The 22,406-nt window shown below is 38.4% G+C and overlaps 1 protein-coding gene across 1 annotated transcript; it reads right to left on the bottom strand.

Moving 5' to 3' along the window:
* Positions 1–1,015: 1,015 nt before the first annotated feature.
* On the bottom strand, positions 1,016–18,920 carry ASPA (aspartoacylase). Its single transcript, XM_008538103.2, has 6 exons — positions 18,477–18,920; positions 14,887–15,082; positions 13,327–13,420; positions 9,621–9,728; positions 6,013–6,122; positions 1,016–2,542 (listed from the first exon to the last, which is right to left on the bottom strand). The coding sequence occupies exons 1-6, from the start codon at positions 18,710–18,712 to the stop codon at positions 2,345–2,347; spliced, it is 942 nt and encodes a 313-aa protein (XP_008536325.2). The 5' UTR covers positions 18,713–18,920; the 3' UTR covers positions 1,016–2,344.
* Positions 18,921–22,406: the final 3,486 nt, after the last annotated feature.

Raw genomic sequence — 22,406 nt, 5'->3', positions numbered from 1 at the left:
TGAAGAGTGTGGAGCGAAGTGAATTTCACTTGGGAGTGATGGGAATGCTCAGGAAGTCACTGGGAAAGAAGGAAAGAAGCGAAGAGAAGGCAGAGACATTGGTGGGATAGGAAGATGGTTCAGTAGAGAAGGGAGGTTTGCACACACTCATTTATTCAACTAAACTTTATTGGGCACTTTTTAGATTTTAAACACTGAAAGAAATACTGTTAATGTCCTCAAGATGGGTGGAAGCAAAGAGGGGCAAGGAGGCAAGCCAAGAAGGCTTTATAGGTGAAATGAGAGTTGAGTTGCATTTTGAAGGAGAAATAGAAATTAGCTAGAGGGAGGTCTGAGTGAAGGGGAAGGAGGGAGAGAATTCTAGGCAGAAGGACCAGTCTGTCTGAAGGCATATGGGAAAGAAACAACACAGAGCCAACCGGAACAGAGAGGACCTGAAGGGAGATGAGTCCAGAGAGGTTGGGGTAGGGGAGGGCAGATGGTAAAGGGCCTTTTGTGTTAAGAATTTGAACTTGAATAATTTATTCTGTACTAGGCACTGTGATAAGTGCTTTTTGCATTAGCCCACTTAATCCTCACTATAACCCCATAAGAGAGGTATTATTATTATGATCATCCCCATTTCATAAGTGAGAAAATTGAATCTGTAGACTGTTAGAAATAATCAAAGTGGAATAAAACTGAGAGTGGCTAAAGCCACAGAGCAATATGTTATAGATTTTTTAAAAGTCACATCTAATTAGAAATTCTGAAGACTATAAATATTGTCAAAGAAAATTAGATTTGATAGAAAAAATCGATACAAAACCTGAAACCACAGTGGCCTAAATTGCACATTGTAAATTTTATAAGTAACTAAAATTTGATGGAAGAATAAAGTATTCTTGCCAAAATTTACATCTGGAAAAAATTGACCCAGAAAAATTGGACTTGGACATAAAACACAAAGGAACATTCACAGCAGGAGAAGGAAACTTGGTAAAACTTAGGTACAGAAACTGAATGATAAGTCGAATTTTTACTGCAGAATTCAGAAGGAAGAGAGTTTATTTCGATGAAAATAATTTGGGTAAAGTACAAAAATAAATGCTGAAAAATTTAGAAACAGTTTGTTCTCTATAGAACATCAAACATGGAAAGAAACTGGCTTAATGAGGCTTGCTCTGGAAGAATGAAAATGTTTATATATATATGTTCCAGATAATGTTACCATGATTTTGGTAAATATTTGAAACCATAAATATGGGTTCCTTGAGGTCCAAATCATGGGATAGAAACTCTCTTTACTCGGCCGCTGGGTCTAAGAGAGGAGGGCGGGGAGGCTCCTGGAGAGGGAGGAGGCAGCGTTCTGATCTGAGGACCTTTGAGGAGAAGAACCATGGGAGGTGAGGGATTTGGGCGTTTAGAACAGGGAGGAATTTCTTGGAAGAATGCATTTGCAAACCAGAGACATGAGTTTGGGCCACATTCCCACTAGTGTCCCCTGCCCTCTGCTATCTCTGTCATCACCACTTATGCTGCTGGAGCCCAAAGACTTCCTCTCACGTTGCTTGGACATAAGGGCAAGCATGTTCTTTCAAAATGAGGAGTGACAGCGGGGAGGAAGATGCCTCTTCCAACTTCCCCGAGGTGGGAGGGAACCTTAGCTTCTTAGGGGCATGTGAGATGTCTGAAGGCGGCTCTGGCTCCCCAGGGTCAGCGCAGAACAAGTGGGCATGCGGAGCAGCCATGCTTTGTGTGGGTCACTGTCTGTCTGTCTTGATTTATTCATAATGTCACCTTTACAATAGGCTCTCATTTCTCGTTCATATTTCATCTTCAAAAGAGCATTTAAAAGTCTCCTATGGATATCACAACTATTGCTAAGGTTTATAAATTGTATACTTACTACATATCATAAATTTAAATATGAAAAAATTTAAAATAGCAAGTCTGCACCATTAGTTTCTAGGAACATTAGTACATCACTTGAAAACATACATTTAATTTTATGCTCAAGTTAATGACTTTTTGTACATAGCATCTATTTCAATTTTAAAATTTGAATTTAAAGGCTATTTATTAAGAATGTTAAATTACTAAAGTATAAAGTATATAAAGCTATACAGAACTAAGAAACGCACTTCTTTGAAGAAGCTACATTCATAAAGTATGATACCTTTAAAAGATATTCGTTAATTTATTCATTCATTCAAGAAAGTGACCTGGATGTCTACTGTGTGCAAGGCACTGGGCTCGGCGCTATGGCTGTGAAGCTGAATAAGGCACAATCCTGCTCGTCAGGAGCTTACAAACTAGTAGAATTTTTCAAGATACCGTATAACAAGTGAGCTGGAAGTGATTTCTAATGTAAAGAGGAGCGAATACTTTTTGCGTTGAGTGTTAGTTTAGTCGTCTTTGCGAAAGCTTCTTTCTTTTCATAATACGCGGCCTCATTTACAAACACTGGGTACACGGTACAGTCTCCGCCCAGTGGAATGGTCTTTCCATCAAGCGTTAAAAACACCGGATCCCCAGGGTACAATGGTTTCCAGTCTTGATCCTTACAGGAAACAATTAAAATATGTAAATTGCATTTTTTTTTCTTTAAAAATCTTATGTCAGGCTCTAGACAACTAGCAAATTATAGCATTGTATTCTTTTAAAAGAGATACTGGAGAGACGTGTAGACGGGCACACGAGTGATCTGACTAAACTGATATTGAGTAATTAATTCTGGCAGCAGTTTTAAGAGTTCCCCTTTTAATTTTTATAACTGACACATGTAATTAGAGTTTGCTTCATTACCAAGTTTGCCCTGAATGTGGCCAAAGAGATTTATATTAAAAGGCTGAACTAAATGCAGGTCTCCCTAAACGTATATTCTATCTCTTGCTAGCTGAAGTTAAATTCTCTTCAGCAAAACTCAGGAACTATCATTAGGAGCCTTCGGTGTGCAAGACGTTCTACTCTTGGGGATATAAAAATGAGTAACATGGTGCCTGCCTACGAGGAGGGCCTGTGCTGATGGGGTTGGGGAGAGAAGGAGGGGTGGGCTGGGGAAAGTCTAAGACCAGGTGGATGTATTCTATATACGCCCCCACATTACGATCACAACTGAGTTATCTGAGAGGTCCGCACCAGGGATTTGCACCTTTGAGCCCTCAGACATCTATGTTGTCACACCACAGGAACCCTGGAGCAGTTCTCACACTTTGATGTGTTTGCAATTCATGTAGGGATTTTGTTAAAATGCAAATTCTGACACTATAGGTCTGGGGTGGGAGCCTGAGATTCTGCATTTCTAACACTTCCCAGCCGCAGCATCGCCGGGGAGTTTGTTAGAAGAGCAGACATACTAAATCAAAATCTTCATGTTAGCAAATCCCCAGAGATTCACGTGTGCACCATTAAAGTTTGAGAAGCGCTGCATTACAGCAATTTTATCAACCCTGGCTGCATGTTATAATTACCTGGGATGTTTAAGAAATGTAGATGACTAAAGACTGGTCCCACCTCAGATACATCCAATCAAAACCCCAATGGGGCTCAATCTCAATCTCAGTGGTGTTCAGGCTGCATTATTTTTAAAATTTACATGTAGTAAAATTCATTCATTTTGGGATATAGTTCTGTACGTTTTTGACAAATGCGTAGCATACAGTCATATAACCATGTAACTGAGATACATAATCCATCACGCACCTCCCCAAATCCCTTCGTGCTTCTCAGTCGTAGTTCACTGTTTTTATTTTTATTTTTAAAGCCCAGGTGATTCCACAGGACTGAGAACTACCGCTGGGAACTATTGCTCTGGACCAGCGGTTTTCAGGTGGACGCTGCAGGTGTTTCTTCAAGTCCTCCCCACGCTCTGCGAGTCCCGCCTGCAGAGATCCCAATGTGGTGCAGTGCTCCCCAAACCCGAGCCACAGTAAAATCACCTGCTGAACCTAGGCGATTTGTCTCTGCCTTGATGAATTAAACCAGAATCTCTGGGGATGGGACCTGGGAAGCAGGATTTTTAAAAAGCTCCCCAGATGATTCTTACGTGGCCTGAGTTCGAGAAGCACTGCTTTAGTGCTTTTGTGGTGGCCTCCAGGCATTTAGGGGGGAATCTCCTAGGTAATTCCAGCGAGCAGCCCTGATTAAGAACCATCACACAGAATAAAATCTGGACTCGTAACCAGGTCCCTGCCTGTGACTCTGGCTCCAGGGTCGACTGTCCTTTCTGTTCACTCCCTACTCTCCACTAATACTGATCTTCTTGCTGTTCTTCAAACACTCCAAGTTTGTTCCAGCCTTAGAGCCTTTGCACTGGTTTTCCATGTGGTGACTTCTCATCTTCTAGGCTCCAGCTTCAATGCCTTCATCTCAGAGATGGCTCTTTCCGGCCACTCCACCTCCCTTTGTTAACCTCTACTCTATTATTGTTTATTTCTTTTATAGCATGTATTACAATTTGAAATCATTTGGTTTATGTATTGTTTACTTATTCATGGTCTGTTGTCCCCCTATTAATACGGAAGCTCTGTGAGGGATCTTACATATCTTGAATCTCAGGGCCCAGAACAAGCTTAGTAGTTATTCAAATATATTTATGGAAATAATTAACCAATCCATCCCTCCTGTAGAAAACTGAGCCATTTGTTATAGTCTATCAAATCAAAACCATCCTTCCTGACTTTCAAGACCTCCCACTAAGCCTGTTTGTTACCGATCTCACTAATCTCACATCTGTCTCCCCCGGATGATTTTTGTACTCCTCAAGGATCCTTGAGGAATAGAAAACAAAAAATCCTGTGTAGTAGCTGGTTATGACATCGTCACCTTGGCCTCTGTTTCTTGTAACTGTTATTTTTGTTACCTGTAGGGTTTTCCCCCTTTCTCTCCCTGAATCTTTATCTTTCTGTTCTTTAAAACATTGCCGAAGGCTCCTTCTCCAAGTTTCCACCTGGATCCCACTAAGGCACAAAGTAGGATTTCCTCCACTAGTCTGTATTTTTGGGCAGCTCCTTTATTATGTTGCAAGTCTGGATGACTATCATTAAGGTTATTAAATAGGAGTTTGAACTGGATCAGTGGTTTTCCACCCTGATTACTCAGGCCAATAAGATCAGATTATCTCAGAGTGTGGTCCTGACATCGTCATTTTTTAAAAAGCTCTCTAGGCAATGTGTAGCCAGGGTTGAAAGCCCCAGACTGGATAATCCGCCAGGTCTCTTCCATCTCTGAGGTCTGAGGGTGTGTAGGGCACTCACAATGAGAACGAATGTTTTAGTTTTTTGGAGTCTTTGCTCCTCTCTGCTTTTACTTTTGTCTTTTCCAGATTTAAACCTCCTACGCTCTCCCGAGCCTCTTCTCCTTCGCTACACCATTATTGATTGTTCCGCTATGGAGGAACAGATGGCAGGGTTCTGAGGAGAGTCAGGGAATGGTGGCAGAAAACATTCCAAAGAAAGGGGTTCTGGTTGTTTTCTCTCACTTTTTCAGTGATGATCACAGGGAGGTGGCAGCAATGTGGTCAACTGCAAAGAACGTTAGTTCTGGATCTGCCATTGACAGCTACTGGGCTATGGGAAGCATCTAACTTCGGAGCCTCTGTTTTCTTATGTTAAAGAAGATACAATAATTCCTATGCATTGCACTTGGGCAGGAACTTCACTTTCTCTGAGACCCCTTGTCTGACCACTGCTCCCCACCTCATTATTCTGTTATAGCATCTGGTTATTTTCATTTCTAGACCAGAGGTTAGACTTTAGTATATCTAGACTATGGATTCCATGAGAGTATAGAGCATGTTCACTGATGCATCCCCAGACTCAGCACAGGATACACTCAGTAAACATCTACTGAGTGAAGGCCTTCAGACCTTAGACACTGCAGTGTTTTTGAGAACATCAATGAGCTAGTGTATGTAAAATGCTTTATGAACTTATGAATTTATAAAATTCTTATGAACTTATGAATTTATAAAATTCTACTCAAAGGTGGGCATAATTATTTTGAATATTTTAAAGAAATAGTAAATGTTACCTGAAGATTAGGGTGGATAAAAGCAGCAATTTCTCCATTTTCATTCCTGGGATAATCAACTTTCTCCATTATTTTATGGACTTCAATAGCACAGGGAGGAAACTCTTTTCCTACAGCAAAAACAATGTGCATAAACAGCAAAAGAAATATCTCCCAAAAAAAGGGAAATTGATACTTTAAGGAAGGAAGAACAAGAACAAGAACAACCAAAAACTACAGACAGACAGTTCCAGGGAGGACACAGTGTTTTAGCTGAGGATGTTCATAAACGACACGAAGCCAAATGATGTTCTCAAGTTATTCCTATCAGCACACTGTCAACAAGTACACCGATTGGCAGAGGTAGAAAACAGAATTTAAAAAGCCAGTGTGGGAGAAAAAGAGCCCAGGACTGGGAGTCAGGACATCTGGGCTCTAGCCACCTAGATTGTAATCTTGAGCAAGGTGCTTAACTTGTCAAGGATCGCTTTCTTTACCTGCCAAATAAGGGTTTTGAATTAGCTTATCTTGGAGGGCCCTTCCAGCTCTGAGATTCCATGATTGCATACCTTCAGGAGGACGTCCAGGAGGTGAGGCAACTTTAGCATCTGCTCTTTCTCTTAACTAAGAACATTAAACACTTGGACAGCTCCTGAGCACTGAGGTCTTGGGATGTGGGCAATATACCAACTTCCAAAGATGTGGCAACATTAAACAACCCAATGCCCAGCCACTTGGAAAAGGAGTAGTTGACTTATATACTCAGGCAATCTCTGAGCAAACAGGATGAACTTTTGTCCAATGTAGGGCACATGGTGTGCTATGGTCACTGCCACGCCCCCGCTCCCCGCCCCCCCCCCCCCCCCCCGCAATCTCAGAGTTGGAGGGAGTCTTGAACTTCTCCATCCCATATTTTCCATTTCATTCTGGCCAAGTAGTCACCTTACTCCTGCTTGAACAACATCATATAGTGTGGTCTGTTCCACTGTTGGTCAGCTTTGTTAACTAGAAATTTCTATCTCTAGGGAACTTTATCCCACTGATTCTGTTTTGCCCTCTGGGTCACAGAAAACATATCTAATTGCTTTCCAACATAACACTTCTGAAATTCTAAAATAAAATTGCCCTCAAGCCTTCTTTTTGCCAGTCTAAGTATCCTTAGTTTTATCAGCCACTACTCAGATGTGGTCACATACATGAGGATAGATATGAAGGCACTTTGTAAACTGAAGTTCTATGTGCATCTTAGGGATTATTCTTATTATGGTTTTCAAACTCCTCAACATTCTCAACTCTTCCCTGGCTAATCTTTACTTTATAGATATTCCTCCTGAAATATGGACTGAGAATTTATCCACAGTTCTCCAAGTGTTGCTTATCTAAGGCAGAAAAGAGACCATCACCTCCCTCATTCTGGGATTTTTAAATATAAAAGTAAAACTTTGTTCCTGATGTATTTAATCTTAAACATTTGGTTTAGACAATTGTTAAAGATTGTCAGGACTTTTTGGATCCACCTTCTGAACCTAGATTTTTCCCCGCTAGCTTCCTGCCACCTATCACTTCTATAAGCACGTCACATCACATATGTCCTTATCCAAGTCACTAATAATAATTTTGAGCAGCACAGAGCTGAGGATGGAGCTCTTCTACACATTTCTAGAGACGTCTCTAGATGGCCATGATCCTTTTCTCAGCATTCTTTGGACAACGGTGCTCTTTCCATGCTAGTTAAAAATCCACCAAACTGGATAGTCTAAATTAATAGTGGTTAAAATTTTTTGAATTGCAGAAGGCTTTGCTTAAATAAAATGTTACACAGAAGAGCAATGAGAGAAGAACTGCTCTGGTTGAAGCAGAGGTGGAGGTGGCTGTCCTGGAGCTACTAGGACAGCTCCTAGATCCCCGCCCATGTGGGAAGAATGTCTGGACTAGGATTTGAAAACCATGTTTCTCCACTCAGGTTTGTGGGCTTCTACCTGGCTGCGTCGTTTCTGAACATACTGTAGTCCCACACCTACTATTCAAAGGGTTTCTCGTGAGTAAGTGCTGACCTTCCCAGCCCCAGGTCCATCAGGCAGTATAGAACCTGTCCTTTCATCAAAAGATGCAGAGCTGATTTTCAGTCCCTACCACCTTGGAGTCGAAGGATTCCCAAGCACAGGAAGAAATTCCTGTGATTGCGGCAGGAGCACAATCTGAGGTTAAGGAGTTCTACTCCCCTCAGACACTGAACTATTCACCAGCTCTGTCGCTATAAGGACCCATTCCCCAACAACAATTTCAGTTCAGCCTGTTGGAATAATTATTTACATAGGTCTCTTTGATTTTAATTATAATTTTTTAAAAATTTAAAGTAAGATTATTTTTTATAATTAATGAATTTCATTTTTTTGCTGCAGTTTTAGATTTACTGAATGAGCAGATTATACATAAGAGTTCCATATACCCACTCCACCACCAGCCCCCATTTTATTATTTTTTAATTACACAAATAATATGTGACTATATCATTCTTCTTGGAAACAGAACAAAATTAACCTGGTTTGTTCCTCCTCTCCTCAGTAATCATTGTTACCAGTTTCGTGTGTTTTCTTCTAGAACTTTTCCTGTGTATTAACATATATGTGAAGCAAATTGGTAAACTGTATGCTTTGGTCTGCAACCTGCTTTCTTTCAATTAGCAATCTATTTGAAGATCTTTTCATATTAGTTTATTTAACTGTTCTCCAACTGATGGATATCCAGGTGGTTTCCATTGCTTCACTGTTACAAACAATGCTGCGACAACCACCCTTGTTTATGACACACTGGGTGTACATGTGCTTGTGTCCCTTTGAGATATGGAAGTGCTTGGTCATAGGATTTGTGTATTTTTTTTTAAAGATTTTATTTTTTTCCTTTTTCTCCCCAAAGCCCCCCAGTACATAGTTGTATATTCTTCATTGTGGGTCCTTCTAGTTGTGGCATGTGGGACGCCACCTCAGCGTGGTTTGATGAGCAGTGCCATGTCCGCGCCCAGGATTCGAACCGATGAAACACTGGGCCGCCTGCAGCGGAGCATGCGAACTTAACCACTTGGCCACAGGGCCAGCCCTGGATTTGTGTATTTTAATGGTCGACAGTGCAGAATTATTCTCTAAAGTGTCTTTGTCAATTTCTACCAGCAAGGAATGAAAGTATCCCCTTACCAACACTTAATCATATCAGATTTTAAGATCTTTCCAATCTAATGGGAGAAAATGGTTTCTCATTTTAATTTGCATTTCTCTGATTACTAGTGATATTGAACATCTTTTCATATGTTTATTGAACATTTGTGTTTCCTACTATTTCTTTGCTTTTTAAAATGGAGATTAATAGGAAAACAAGGATTTTATTTGGGGAGCTTTATTTGGTAGCTGTTTTTCTTGAATGTGCCTATTCTGGTCATTGAGGAATGACTGAAGTGAATAAAAGTTTTAAGAAACACCTAATATCACGAGCATGGCAAATTTGACCTGGGTTCCAATTGCTATTTCAGTGTTTAGTGGTTAATCACAATGTGTGCTCATCTCATCTTCCTTTTCCGATTTATTTACACACACACAAGCTAACAATTAAGGAAACAACTTCTGCCCCCTGCTTACCTTCATTGAAATTATGTATAAAATCAAGAGCATGTTTAATCATTTTTCTCATTTGATCCAAAATATCAGCTCTCAGAACCCCTTGAGGCTGGGGACCAACTTCTATACCTAAGTACAGAAGGGGAGATAGTCACCTTTATATAAGTATTAGAATATGTTATAAAATTAAGCATTTTAATATATCAAGATCTAAAATCCCATCCTTAAAAATTATTAAAAAGGTGGACCATGTGGATATCACAGAGAATATTTGAGACATAATGTTAGGCAAAAAATAAAACAGAACTTTTACAAGTTATGTGCATAGTGAATAAAGACTGAGAAAAAACACGGAAAAAGTCAAAGATTTGTGTTATAGTAGTAAGATCTTGGGGTCATTTTCTCTTGAAATTTCCTTCAATATTGTCAACATACATAAACATCATGATAGTAAAAGGGGAAAACAGATTTATACTAACAAAATAATAAGTGGTCACAAAGAGAAACTGTCATAGATCTAACATTTAGCTTTGACAGGAGGAAAGACATCTATTTAGTCACAGAAATCTAGAATAGATGAGCCATAGATTTAAGTCAACATGACAATCCATGTGACCCTGGAGCAACATTCTTGCCCCTAACATAACAACCCATCCTGACATGACAGTGTAATGGTTTTAATTTTTCATAGAAAAACTTTGTAATCATTTCTTCTTACACCCATACAGTTATGTCTGAACTATCAGGTCTACTTCCTGTGGGTGTCAATCATCCATCCTTATTCCTACAAAATATTCCTTCTTTAAACCACTTGTCTAGTCCCTTCCTTCTTGTTCAAGTCTCCCACACACTTATCCCTTTGAGCATCACCTTCTCTATTTATCAAGCCATCCATCAAGTATAATATAATCCAATGTCTTTCTCTTCCACCCAATTCACATATATTTTTTTCCACTATCATATTTTCACTCACTTCTGTTATTTCTCAATTTACAAAATCTTACTATATTCTCTTTCATCTTATTTTTTATTTGTTGTGCTTAGTTTTCTTGTATATATGTTTGGACATGTATTTAAGTATATGGCATAAGTGTGGCTAAGGTACATATCGGTGCATAAATGATTTGTACAAATGTGTGAAAATCTGTTCATGGATATGTCTGTATGCATATTGTAGAAGACATTTTTGGTTGCCTACCCAAAATCCATTCCATCTTCCTCCTTGCTAACAGAGTCCTGATTTTGGTCAGGTATCCAATCTTCCAGGTAGGCAAAGCTTTCTCCAGTTCAGGAGATTATGTGGAATAATTTAACTCAATCACAGTAATCCCATTACCCTAGTGATTAACTTAAGAATGAATAGGTGAACCAGTCTGGCCAAGGGGTCATAATGGAAGGTCTGCAGGGGAATTCCTGAGAGTCTCCTTTCTTCCACCAGATATTGTCATGTTGGCATATGATGCTTGAAACTACAGTGGACATCTTGTGGTCTTGGGGGCTGCTAAAGACAAGCTAAAGAGAAGACTAGAAAGATAAAAAGAACCTGGCCTCTCATGATGTTGTTGAGCTGTTACGTAAAAATAATAAATTTATCTTATTGTTTAAGCCAGTTTGAATTTCCTGCAGCCGAAAACATTCTACATATTCTTGTTTTAGGGGAGATGGAAGATGTGGTGTGGGCAGTCCTATGTGGAGAAGAGTAAAGAACTGGTAGGAATGGGTGTTTGATCCAGAAAAGTCAGTTATTAAGTTGTTTTTTTTCCTTCTGATTGTGAGTGGAGGATAATAGGTAGGGCGGCTATATTTCCAAACCAAAAATTAACCTTGACACAGATCCTATGTCAGCAAAAATGTTGAAATTTGTAGGACATGCCAGGGCATAGTCAGGAGCAGAGCTGATGAAAAATGGTCATAAAACTAACTTTTCCGAGTCTCAAATGAGGCCATGGTCAGCCTGGAAGAGTTAGAAGATTGTGCCTGGTCACTTTTCTCGTGTGTGTGTGTGTGTGTGTGTTTGTGTGTGTGTGTGTGTTTGTGAGAGAGAGAGAGAAAGAGAGAGAGAGACAGGCAGACAGACAGAAAGACAGAGACAAAGAATGAAGATTCTGAGAATGATCATAAGGCTGGCAGCAGTAAACTACTTCTGTCCAGGATAAAGTTTATCTGGAATGATCCTGCCACATTTCAGCTGCCTTGGCAATAGAATGAAAGGTAGTCCTTGAAGGCGGCTAGTAGAAGTTAAAGCAAGTTTGTATGGGACAACAGTCATAAGTGTACTATAAAATGTTGAATCAGAGAGAGTGTCTCTCTGTTCTTAGGTTTTTTTTCTTTTTCCAAATGAGTGGATGATATAAAAATATTCCAGGGGCCAGCCCCGTGGTGCAGTGGTTAAGTTCACACACTCCACTTTGGCGGCTCGGGGTTGGCCGGTTTGAGTCCTGGGCGCGGACCCACGCACTGCGTATTAAGCCATGCTGTGGCAGGTGTCCCATGTATAAAGTAGAGGAAGACAGGCATTGATGTTAGCTCAGGGCCTGTCTTCGTCAGCAAAAAAAGAGAGGAGGATTGGCAGCAGATGTTAGCTCAGGGCTAATCTTCCTCAAAAAAAAAAAAATCCAAATAAAATAGGAAAGTTGGAAGGAGAACATACAATATTTCTAATTATTTATGATGATCTTAATACTCCTTCATATTGAAATGTTTTAAAGATTTGGTTCTATTTTTAAGGGCCAAACATATCAGTAGACATTTGTTCTGGCGAAGGGCAGCATTGCCCCAGAAATAACATAGACCAAGATTGTTCTTTCAAAGTGTGGACATCTTATGCTTTAATTTGACATCACAGAGAAACAGGATCTCTATCCCTTATTGTTAAGCATTTTTTTTTTTTGTTTCAAATAATTACCTATACTTGGATATTTAGTTTGCCCCAAATGATCACTTGATTATGCACCAAAATTATCAATAATTGAATAGCCAGGATAACTTTGTGCTCATATTGTTTGACAACTTGTTTTTAATTAAACTGCTCTGGGTTAAACCATCTGAGATCTAATAAGAAAGATTTTAAAATGTGAAAGCAATTTTAGTGATTATAGTGTAGTCTGCAAACAATTATGCTCATAGGTCACTTAGGAAAGAGAATGGAATATAGAAAAAAGAGACTGTCTAAGAGGGAGTATGAGATGCAAGCCTGCATGTTGGAAGCGACCAGAAGGTAAAGATGGATTCACAGCCCAGTAATTGACATGGGCAAAACAGTGAATGTAATAAATACAGTTTATGGGAGACTCTACTGCAAAGCAGATGCTAAGAGGGATGTTATGAGATTCTCTATGGGTCTTTTGTGTTTCTGCACATTTTGCCAGCAAGACACTGACTGCCTTGGTTCCAGATTATTTTTTCAAGAATGTTTGTATGTGAACAGTCTTGGAAGACAGGGATGGCATCTTCCTCAGAGCAAAGGGCAGGCATTCTTACTCTCCATTATAAAAGATTCAAATTCCCTCAGCACAGTGTTTCTCTCCTGGAACACAGAAGGCTGCTCAGTGAAACGGAGGGAATTTTATATAGTTAGAGCCTGCTGAAGTTAGTTTGCTTATTACTTACAATTATAAGCCACAAGGATAAGCAAGGTAGTTATAAATATTCTTTAAAAAATAATTGCTTCTGAGATTTAATGTACGACGTATTTTGTTAAGTTGTGACAACTGGAAATATAACTTACCAACGGGATACTTGGCTACAGAGCGAGTGGTTGCATATTTGAGGGAAGGATGCTCAATAAGATAAACATAGCAGGGTAACGGAGCCAAAGAAGTCTGCAAAGAATTAAAGCATCGTTCGTATGATGTAAAAGCCATCTGTGTTGTTCTCTTTTCTGCTAGAGAGTCAATAATGCCTTCAATATGTTTTACTTCACCAACTAAGATTAGTAAGACAGCTTTACAAAACACACTCTAAAATCCAATGTTATAATCATGGTTTTGAAAACTCATAAAAGGATTACATATAAAATTGAATTACACATAGCTTTCTGGGTAAAATGTACTTTAAACCATTCTTCAGAACAATGATCAAAGAATGTGAAATAAATTTTCTTTCTGAATGGATTTGGTTCTTTTTGTTTTCATTACTGGTTATACTTATTTAGCTTAGTATTGGTCTCTTAAAGAATTCTGTTTCAACCCCTGTGGTCTAGGTCTCTACAGATGTTGGGTAACTCTTCTTACCCCCACTTATCTGAATGAGAATTCAAGACTGGACTCTCGGTTTTGATAACAATGTCAGCCATGCTGCTTCCATGCCTGGCAACCAAAGCATTCGGCTCTCCCTTCAATGAGCAACAAAGAATAGCTGCATTATGATCTCCTACCAGAACTACTATCTAGTTACTGTCGAAAACTCAAAGGAAACAAAAATAATAGTCAATCTTTACTATCTCATAGGTATTAGGCTAAATTCTTTACTTTATCTCACTTAAGGCTTTTGACAGTCATACGGTTAAGTGTTGTTTTTATGCCAATTTTATAAAATGAGGAAAGCAAGGTTTGGGAGTTGAATATCTTGTCCAAGGTGAATGAGAAAGCCAGGATTTAAAGCCAGGTTCTCCTGGCTACAAGGGTCAAACTCTTTCCACTAAATCATACTGGCTCTCCAGAGGGAAGGATATCCCTTATACAGAAATAAGCATAGAGTTCATTATTTATGTTTTTTGCTTAGTTGTTATTTTATAGCCATTTTTCTCTAGCTATAAGCACTGGATTGCTGAATTTTTTATCTTTTAGGTTTCTGAGTCTTAAAAGGATTAGCTATATGAAGCACTGAAAGATCAGATGTGTGTTGGGGCATCTGAATCAAATGGATACAAGGGCAGGACTAAAGATCGTTTTATCACTGGTCCTTAGTCAACATTAAATGAGCATTTCTTGAGCTTCCAAAAACCGTAATTAAGCCACTTCAACCACACCATTTAAAATTTCAGTATTGATTTTACTCAGTTTTACCAAATAGCCTATGATTTGGTGGCTGTCTGGATAAAATATTTATAATTTTACAGACACAAGAATCTACAAGTGTTTTATTATTTTATTCATTGTACTTATTATTTTACTCATTTCCTCTCCTTTTCTCTTGCTTGTCACCACTGCCTTTATTCTGGTGTTCCTCCTCTCCCCCATTTCTCTTGGACCCTCCCTCTTGACCCTTTTCTGGCTGTTTCTCATTTTTAATTGACTTAAAAGTATAGGTCCTATGCTAACTTATAAATGAATAACATTGACATTACCTTAATATAATGAAACATCTGAATTAAAAAGTCATTCCTGGAATCTTCAAGAATAAGAGTGCACCCCATATTAGAAGTAGTGTTGTGAAGGTCAAAAATAATGTCATAGGAATCTTCACTATTTTTTGGACCAAATAAATGATTTATTTCTTGAGCCCTTCTCACTTCATATGGCAAATCCTCTGACATTTTTTTGCTGTTGTTAGCAGAAAAAAAAAGATTAACAACATCTGTGGCTTAGGATAACATAAATACACAATAAGAACACAATGTATAAGGAAGCAGTTGCCAAACCTTTAATATGAAAAATCTGTGAGGAAAGTGGAAATTTATTTGAAAACTTTATAAATGAAAAATTACATTTTTTCTCTATTTGGTTCCATGTAATGTTGCATTGACATACTCACAAATAATAGTTCATTTGAGCGGCTTGTCACAAAAAGGACATTTCAAACAGAATTTACCATTTGACTTTAACCCTGAACAGAATTTATCCATTAATTTAATCAACAGTTTCTTAGTAGTTATGTGCACTGGGCTATTATGGAACCAGACCATCACATGTACCTATGTTTTTTTTGCACTCTAGCTAGTTCTATTACACAAAAATACTCAAACATAGGTGCTCACATGATCTAATTAGAGATTCTTAATTGACATCCAGGAACCACTAGTGGTCCAGGGACAAGCTTTACAGACAAGAGTCTATAAACGCTGCGAAGATGAAAAATTTTGCAGGTATATGCATATGTGTATTTTTCTGGGATGAGGGTTTACAGTTTTTATTGAATTCTCAAAGGAGTCTCTACCTGCTCCCTCTCCCTCTCCTGCAATGGTTAGGAGACATTTTTTCTTTTCTTTTTTTTTTTTTTTAAAATCAAAACTCAACTATTTTATTTGTAGATGTGACAACATTTTATAACATTTGAATTCATCATTAGTATTTATTATCTTCTTTTTTTAAAAATTTTTTTTATTGAGTTATTGATAGGTTACAATCTTGTGAAATTTCAGTTGTACATTAATGTTCGTCACTCGTGTTGTAGGTGCACCACTTCACCCTTAGGATACATTTTTTCTTATTGTACACAATGACGGTTTAAATTTATTTTCCCTCGTTACAGTATTCAATCACATTTATCTACAATTCCATCAATTTTTATTCATTGACTTTTTTTGATAGTATCTTGAAGGGACCCACCGTTTACACCTGGGTAATTCCTGCCTGCAATTAAGAAACTGCAACAGCCATCTTTTGACTATGAAGCAAAAACCATGAGGACAGAAGCTGCATGCTAAGGACAGTGCAGTGGGAAGAGAGAAGGAGCCTCTGGCATTGATTGTATTACTGAGCCTTGCACCAGCCCTGGACTGCCTGATTCTAGACTTACTATTTGCGACAAAGAAAATCTTATTTATTTAAGCCACTGTTTTCAGGTTACTATTATATGTAACCAAACATAGTTACTAAAGATATATATGCATTTAAAAAGTTAATTCATGAAATAACTCCATGAGGCTCGCCTACAACTGATTTGCTTCTAATACTCCCTGATGTGAGTAAATAGCACCACCAGCCACCCAGTTGCTCAGAGTCAAGGCCTGAACCCTGGAAATATAACGGACACTTTGAGTTTTCATGCCTGGAGTCCAGGTCCCATAGGAAGAGTCCCAAGGGATGAAGCCGAAAGAACAGGCAGGGGCAAGATCCTAAAGCGCACATCAGCTATACTAAGTTACTTAAATCTATTCTGGATGGAGATTTCTGAAGAATTTTCAGCAAAGGAGAGACATGATAAGATGTGCACGTTAGGATGATTCCTATGGCAGCCACCATACAGAGTTGATGGCAGGAAGGACTGGGGTAAGGCTGGATGCAGAAAGATTCTTTAGGAGGCTACTCTCACTGTCCATGGAAGAAATAAACTAAGAAGAAATAAGGTAGTGAAAATGGAGAGGGAGATCGGATTTGCAACACACTTGCAATTATTCAATACTTGAATAATTGAGAAGACTTAGTGACCCACTAGACCTGGGGGATGAGGAACCAGGAAGGTTCTAAGATGATATCCATAGGGAATGCCGTGGGTCATGGTGACATCACTGAGATGGGGAATATACGAAAAGGAGCAAATCTGGGAGAAGGAGGACAGGAGAAGGTAATTAATTAATCTTTCTCACAGGTTTCCCATAGCCATCCTGAGAGAGAACTGTCTAGCCTCTGAAGAGGTTAAATGTGAGAAGTAGAAAGTAAATTTAATTTAAAAGACTGCTCTCATTGAAATCTATGCTATTGAGTGGTCATAATAAGAAAATGCACCATTTCAGTCCATCTCAGAGTTATCTGGGAAGTCAACATTCCAACTAAAAGAGTTATGCTTCAACAAATTCTTACTTGTAATATCAGTTAGCTAATAGCTATTTTAGGTGAGTACAAAAACCTTAACTGTGTCGACATAACTTCAGTCGTGAAGATACAGCATTTCTGAGACTAAAATTTATGCTAGTAAAAATATGACTTGATACACAAAGTATGACTAATGTATAACTGTCCTGGAAAACATCTATTCCATAAAGTGAGGTATATTTGTACTAAAGTAGTAACCATGTTTTGATCTGTGGCGAAATTAAATTTAAGTAACTCTCTAAACTCAAATTAGCATTTATTAGAAGATGAGTGCATAAAGGAGTGCTGCATTAATTGTTCCTCTCTGCATCTTATATCTTAGCTAGTAGGCTGCCTTTGTACTCCCACAGTACTTGACATGGTGCCCTGAGAAGGGTAGATATTTAATAATATTTTTATGTAAATGAAAGAAAGAAGCAGCAAAAAGCAAACACTTAGAGGCTCATATACCTACATGTTATAACGATGTAAACAACGGCAAAAATAATTAATAAGGACATATCTAGAGTGTTACGATTGTATACATTGTATGCAATGTATTATAAGTCAGCTGTAATTTAAATTCAGAAAATTCAGGTGAAGTGTCTTTACTTCTCATTGTTCCCACCTACAGCAATCCACACTGAAGGTAAGTATATTTACTCCTCAGATCACAGGGTGGTGTGATGTTTTCTGACGACAAGTGTTTATTTACTCTTTTATTACACGAATACTAATTGAAACATCATACTTTTCATAACTAGAACTTTATGCACTATCACAAACATAGTTGCATAAAAACATAAGAATGAACCATCTAGAAAGCTAACAAATACGTCCGTAAGCACAGTGGCCAAACACTACTTTAATGCAAAAGACTATTAAATCTGTTTCTTTAAAGATATGATTTAAAAATAAAAACCTTTCTTATTTATTATCTCAGTCCATATGAAATACGTTTCAAAAGAAAATCAGTTAAGAGTAGTCTGTTCCTTAAAAACGTTTATAAAAGAGCATGTGAATGCTCAGTTTAGATAATTGCGTAATTCATAATGGAGTATGATTAAAAGTGAAAGTGATTCTATTCACAATAGTGACTATATGTACAGACATGAATATCATATGCATATACATATACGTGTTCTTCCACACACATACTACTTTTCACACACACATACACACATAACACAAAATATAGTCTTACCCAAGATTTTCAAGGTCAAAAACTCGATTCAGGTCACAGTCAATATATCTGGTACATTTCTTCACTGCCCTTGGGTTGGTAATAAATGGTGTTACCTCCAGCCCTGTTCGTTGAGTCTCCGCACCATTTTCTAGCCAGTGCTTAACTAGAAACACTCCTGTTAGTTCATTCCCATGAGTTCCTCCAAATATAGCAACCTTTTTTATAGGATCTTCAGCATTGTGACAAGAAGTCATTTTATCAAGTAGTTTTATCTGATTTCTGCAATTCAGAAGAGAGGAGATTAAAGAAAACTTAATTTTCTAGGAAAAGTTTAGCAATTTAAACCAAAATGAGACTTTAACCAAAGTGCAAAGTGCGGGGTTCTCCTGAGTGGAGTATAATTTAATTTTCTGTTACAAGTTCTGAGCCCTGTTTATTACTGGGACACTCCTTTCTTTGGCCCTGCCCTTTACCATATTTGGATTAAAATATGCAGAGATCAACTACAGATCCAGTTGTTTACTTTAACTTCTAACTCCCTCAAATGGTCAGTAGATCTAAATGCAATAATAAGTTAGCATCTCACAACAATACAAAAATTCTGTTTTCCTTTCAGCCAGAATGTCATTTAATGGTCTTTTTATGACTATTTGTAATAACAAAAATAATTTATACTTTTCTAATCCTCAAAGATATAAAAAATAGAGAAATGGCCCATAATATGCATATTATTATTCAATATTTATATTTCCACTTGCATTTAAAAACATTTCTTCTCTGAAATGAGTTCAGGCACATTTCATGATCTGAGGGTATTTGAATCTCATCTCCATAAACAGCCAAAGGCAGATTCTCAGACCTCTTCTGGAACCAGCATCCTTTCTCTCAGAATGCTTTTCCGTGACTGGAGACACAAGAATCAAATCAATGATCAGTGGGACTTAAAAAGCTATTTTGAAACATGCTTTAATTTCTTTCTTATGAAGTTTTTGGTTATTCTGTGTCGAATTCCTTAGGAATCTTCCTCACTTTTTGCCTCAATACTAGAGGAAAATCAACTGTTAGTAATTTTCAAGTTGTTGTAATGCCTGAAAACGTCTTGGGGCACGCTTTATTTACAAACCAGATTATATGAGTTTATATAGACACAGTCTAACTTACTGGCAGCAGAGAACCTCTGCTGGAATGTGTTACTCAAGAGGGGGTCTTATTAGGCAAAACTATCCAGAACGCTAAGATGATTACATTCCTTTGGAGAACTGACTCCGAGCCAAATCCAATTTGATTTCATGCTCAATCATCCAGAAAATCAAACATGTTCAAGTACTGAAAATACTACGTACTAGTAACGCCAGATCATTCAATAGGGGTACAACGAGAGTACATGACAACTGCAGGGTAGTTTAATTTATAATGTTTTTCTGCATATGTTATTTCAGTTTATTCCTATATCCATTTTATAAGACAGGGTGGGTTAGGTATTGACATCCCCATTTCAGGGGTCCATGAAAGAGAGGTTAAGTAACTTGGTTAATGTTCCTCAGCTACGAGGAGAAAACCAGGCCTGCGACCAGGTTTTCTGATGCTAAGTCCAGTGTTTTCCACAGAACAACAGGGTGCTCCCTGTTATTTTTGGACTTCTCCAAAGTTTTAATTTTGCTCTTTTGGAATCCACATAAACAGTCACTACAGTGTGCTCAGGAAACAAACAAGCATACAAACAAAATACATGATGGAAATATAAAATGTGAATGCTTCATAATACTTAATAAACCAATTCCTATGTTCTTCCTTGAAGAGATTATAACGCAGAGATAGAGAAAGCAAAATAATAAAATCTAAATTTATACATTAAAATTACTGTTCTCATCTGAGAAAAAGCCCCTGTAGATTTTGATTATCTATCCACATTTAAGGTACAACTAACACTTCAGTGGGGAGATGCTGAAAATAAGAATAAATGTAACTGATGATGGTCACATTGTTTTGTTACTTTGGGTTTAAGAGCAGTAACTATGGCGAATTATTAACACTGGATTATGTTTTGTTTCTTTTCTGCCGATTTGTGGTTAGTTCTGTCCTTTGCCCTAGTCTCTGTAGAAGTGCTGCTTCAGTTATTTGCTCCCAGCTGGCACAAATGACTTGCATTTTGAGGCTTGTTTTATGGAATTTTAACAGATCAGCACTTTGAAGCACATTTAACATTCATAAATAAAGCTTCCCTTACATGTCAAAATGAATAACTTTCTGAGAGTTAATGAATTGCAGCAATTCCGTCCCATACTTACCTTGTTTATTGCGTACAGAGTTTTTCTTCTGTGGAAAGCTTTATTAGAAAAAAGGAGAGCATTTCCTCAGAACTAGAGCAACAGAGGCTTTTCATACTCTTATACCAAGTTAACTTCCGAAAGATTTTTAACTCCCTGTTTCCCAAAGCACACTAGATTTTTTGAGCCCTACCAAAACTACACATTTTCATTAGTTTAGTTCTTTTTTGAGAGTTCAGAGAACCAATAGTATACAAAGTGGAACCCTTTCTAGTTGTCAGTATCTCAATTAGGTTGAATATTTAATATTTGGAAGTACTTAAAAGAACAAGCCTAGGAACTTCCAGCACTACAAATGTTTTGTGGGTGCCTGATTTATCAGTAAAATAATGTAGTTTAAAACAAAGAGAGAGTAAATTTTTCATAGACATGGCTATCCAATAGAACAACGCCAGAAATTTTGTGGGACACCAATTTAAGGTGATGTTTTCAGAATAGTATGACTGGGGGATAAGGAGAGTCTTCTCTCCAATATTAAACATAAGGTGTCTCCTATATAATGCATTTGTCCAGTGGGCAGGTAATCAAAGTACTCTCACTACTTTAATTTTCTCCTTTCGCTGTGGCCCTATTGCTGTCACCCATCCTGACAACTTTTCAGGTGGAAATAAACAAATCATAACCAGAACAAAACAGGAAGAGAAAAATAAGTTTATAAACTGCTAGCAAAGATTCCACATTGCTCATGTCTGCTTTCTTTACAGATGTAGCACAGGATGTTGCTCATAGTGGGTTTAAAGGTTTTTTTGTTTTTTTTTAAATGAGAAATGTATCTTTTAGGGGTGAGTGGGTGTTATATGTGTACATATGTATGTATGCATGTATATAACGGGTCGAAATCTGCTTCCCTGAAGCTTTTACTCATTTTTTAAAGTCTCCTCTCTTTTAGAACCACGGTGACTAACAAGTCTTTTCGACATTTTACTGTTGGAAGTCTTCTCTTTTCCAAATTAAATGATGACCTTATTCCTTCAAACTTATTTGTTAATTTGACATTCAAGGTCTCCTTTATCTGGTCTCAATCTGCCTCTAACCCTATCTCCTAACCACTCTGCTTAATGGACCCAACCTTCGGAGAAACTACGAATATGGTCCACAGTCCTCGGCCTTTACTGGAACCTTCCGTCTGTCTCGGGGCCGTCTGCGCCTCTGCCCAGCACCTATCCCAGTCTTCAGATGGTCAAAAGAAACTGTAACAACAGAACAACAGTCTGTGAACCCAGACAGCACGAGAGTGACTAATCCGGGCCTATAGGAAGTGCTCAAGGAACGCCAGCTACCGTCATTAGTAAGGGCTGACATCTGCGGGGCATTTATTGTGTGCCCGGACTGCTCACGGTCTCTCAATATTCTGAGCACAATTAGGCAAATGCCGTATCACTATTCTACCGAGGGGGAAATGGAGGTCTAGGGGGTAAATCACTTGTCCAAGATCAAAGGCCGGGAGGCCGCAGTCCAGCAGCCCCTGGGCTCAGGGGCAGCGCCATGGCTTCTCCCCACGCTGCCGCACCGGCCGGCCTGCCTACTGACCTCTCCATCCACCCGGCCTCGGCTCTCCCACCAGCCTCCTGGGGACCCTCAGAAACTCAGCTGGACCCCTAGGACCCGGTTTTCAGCCCTG

The sequence above is a fragment of the Equus przewalskii genome, chromosome 10 (assembly GCF_037783145.1).
Source record: "Equus przewalskii isolate Varuska chromosome 10, EquPr2, whole genome shotgun sequence".
NCBI lineage: Eukaryota > Metazoa > Chordata > Mammalia > Perissodactyla > Equidae > Equus > Equus przewalskii.
This window is presented reverse-complemented; position numbering and strand designations above follow the sequence as displayed.

Excerpts from the sequence above, each read along its gene's own strand:
- ASPA (XM_008538103.2), bottom strand. The coding sequence starts at position 18,712 with ATGACTTCTTGTCACAATGCTGAAGATCCTATAAAAAAGGTTGCTATA. Across the intron at positions 13,421-14,886 it reads AGATGTTTCATTATATTAAG|ACTTCTTTGGCTCCGTTACC; the intron begins GTAATGTCAATG and ends AATTCTTTGCAG. Across the intron at positions 2,543-6,012 it reads TTATCCACCCTAATCTTCAG|GATCAAGACTGGAAACCATT; the intron begins GTAACATTTACT and ends GTTTCCTGTAAG.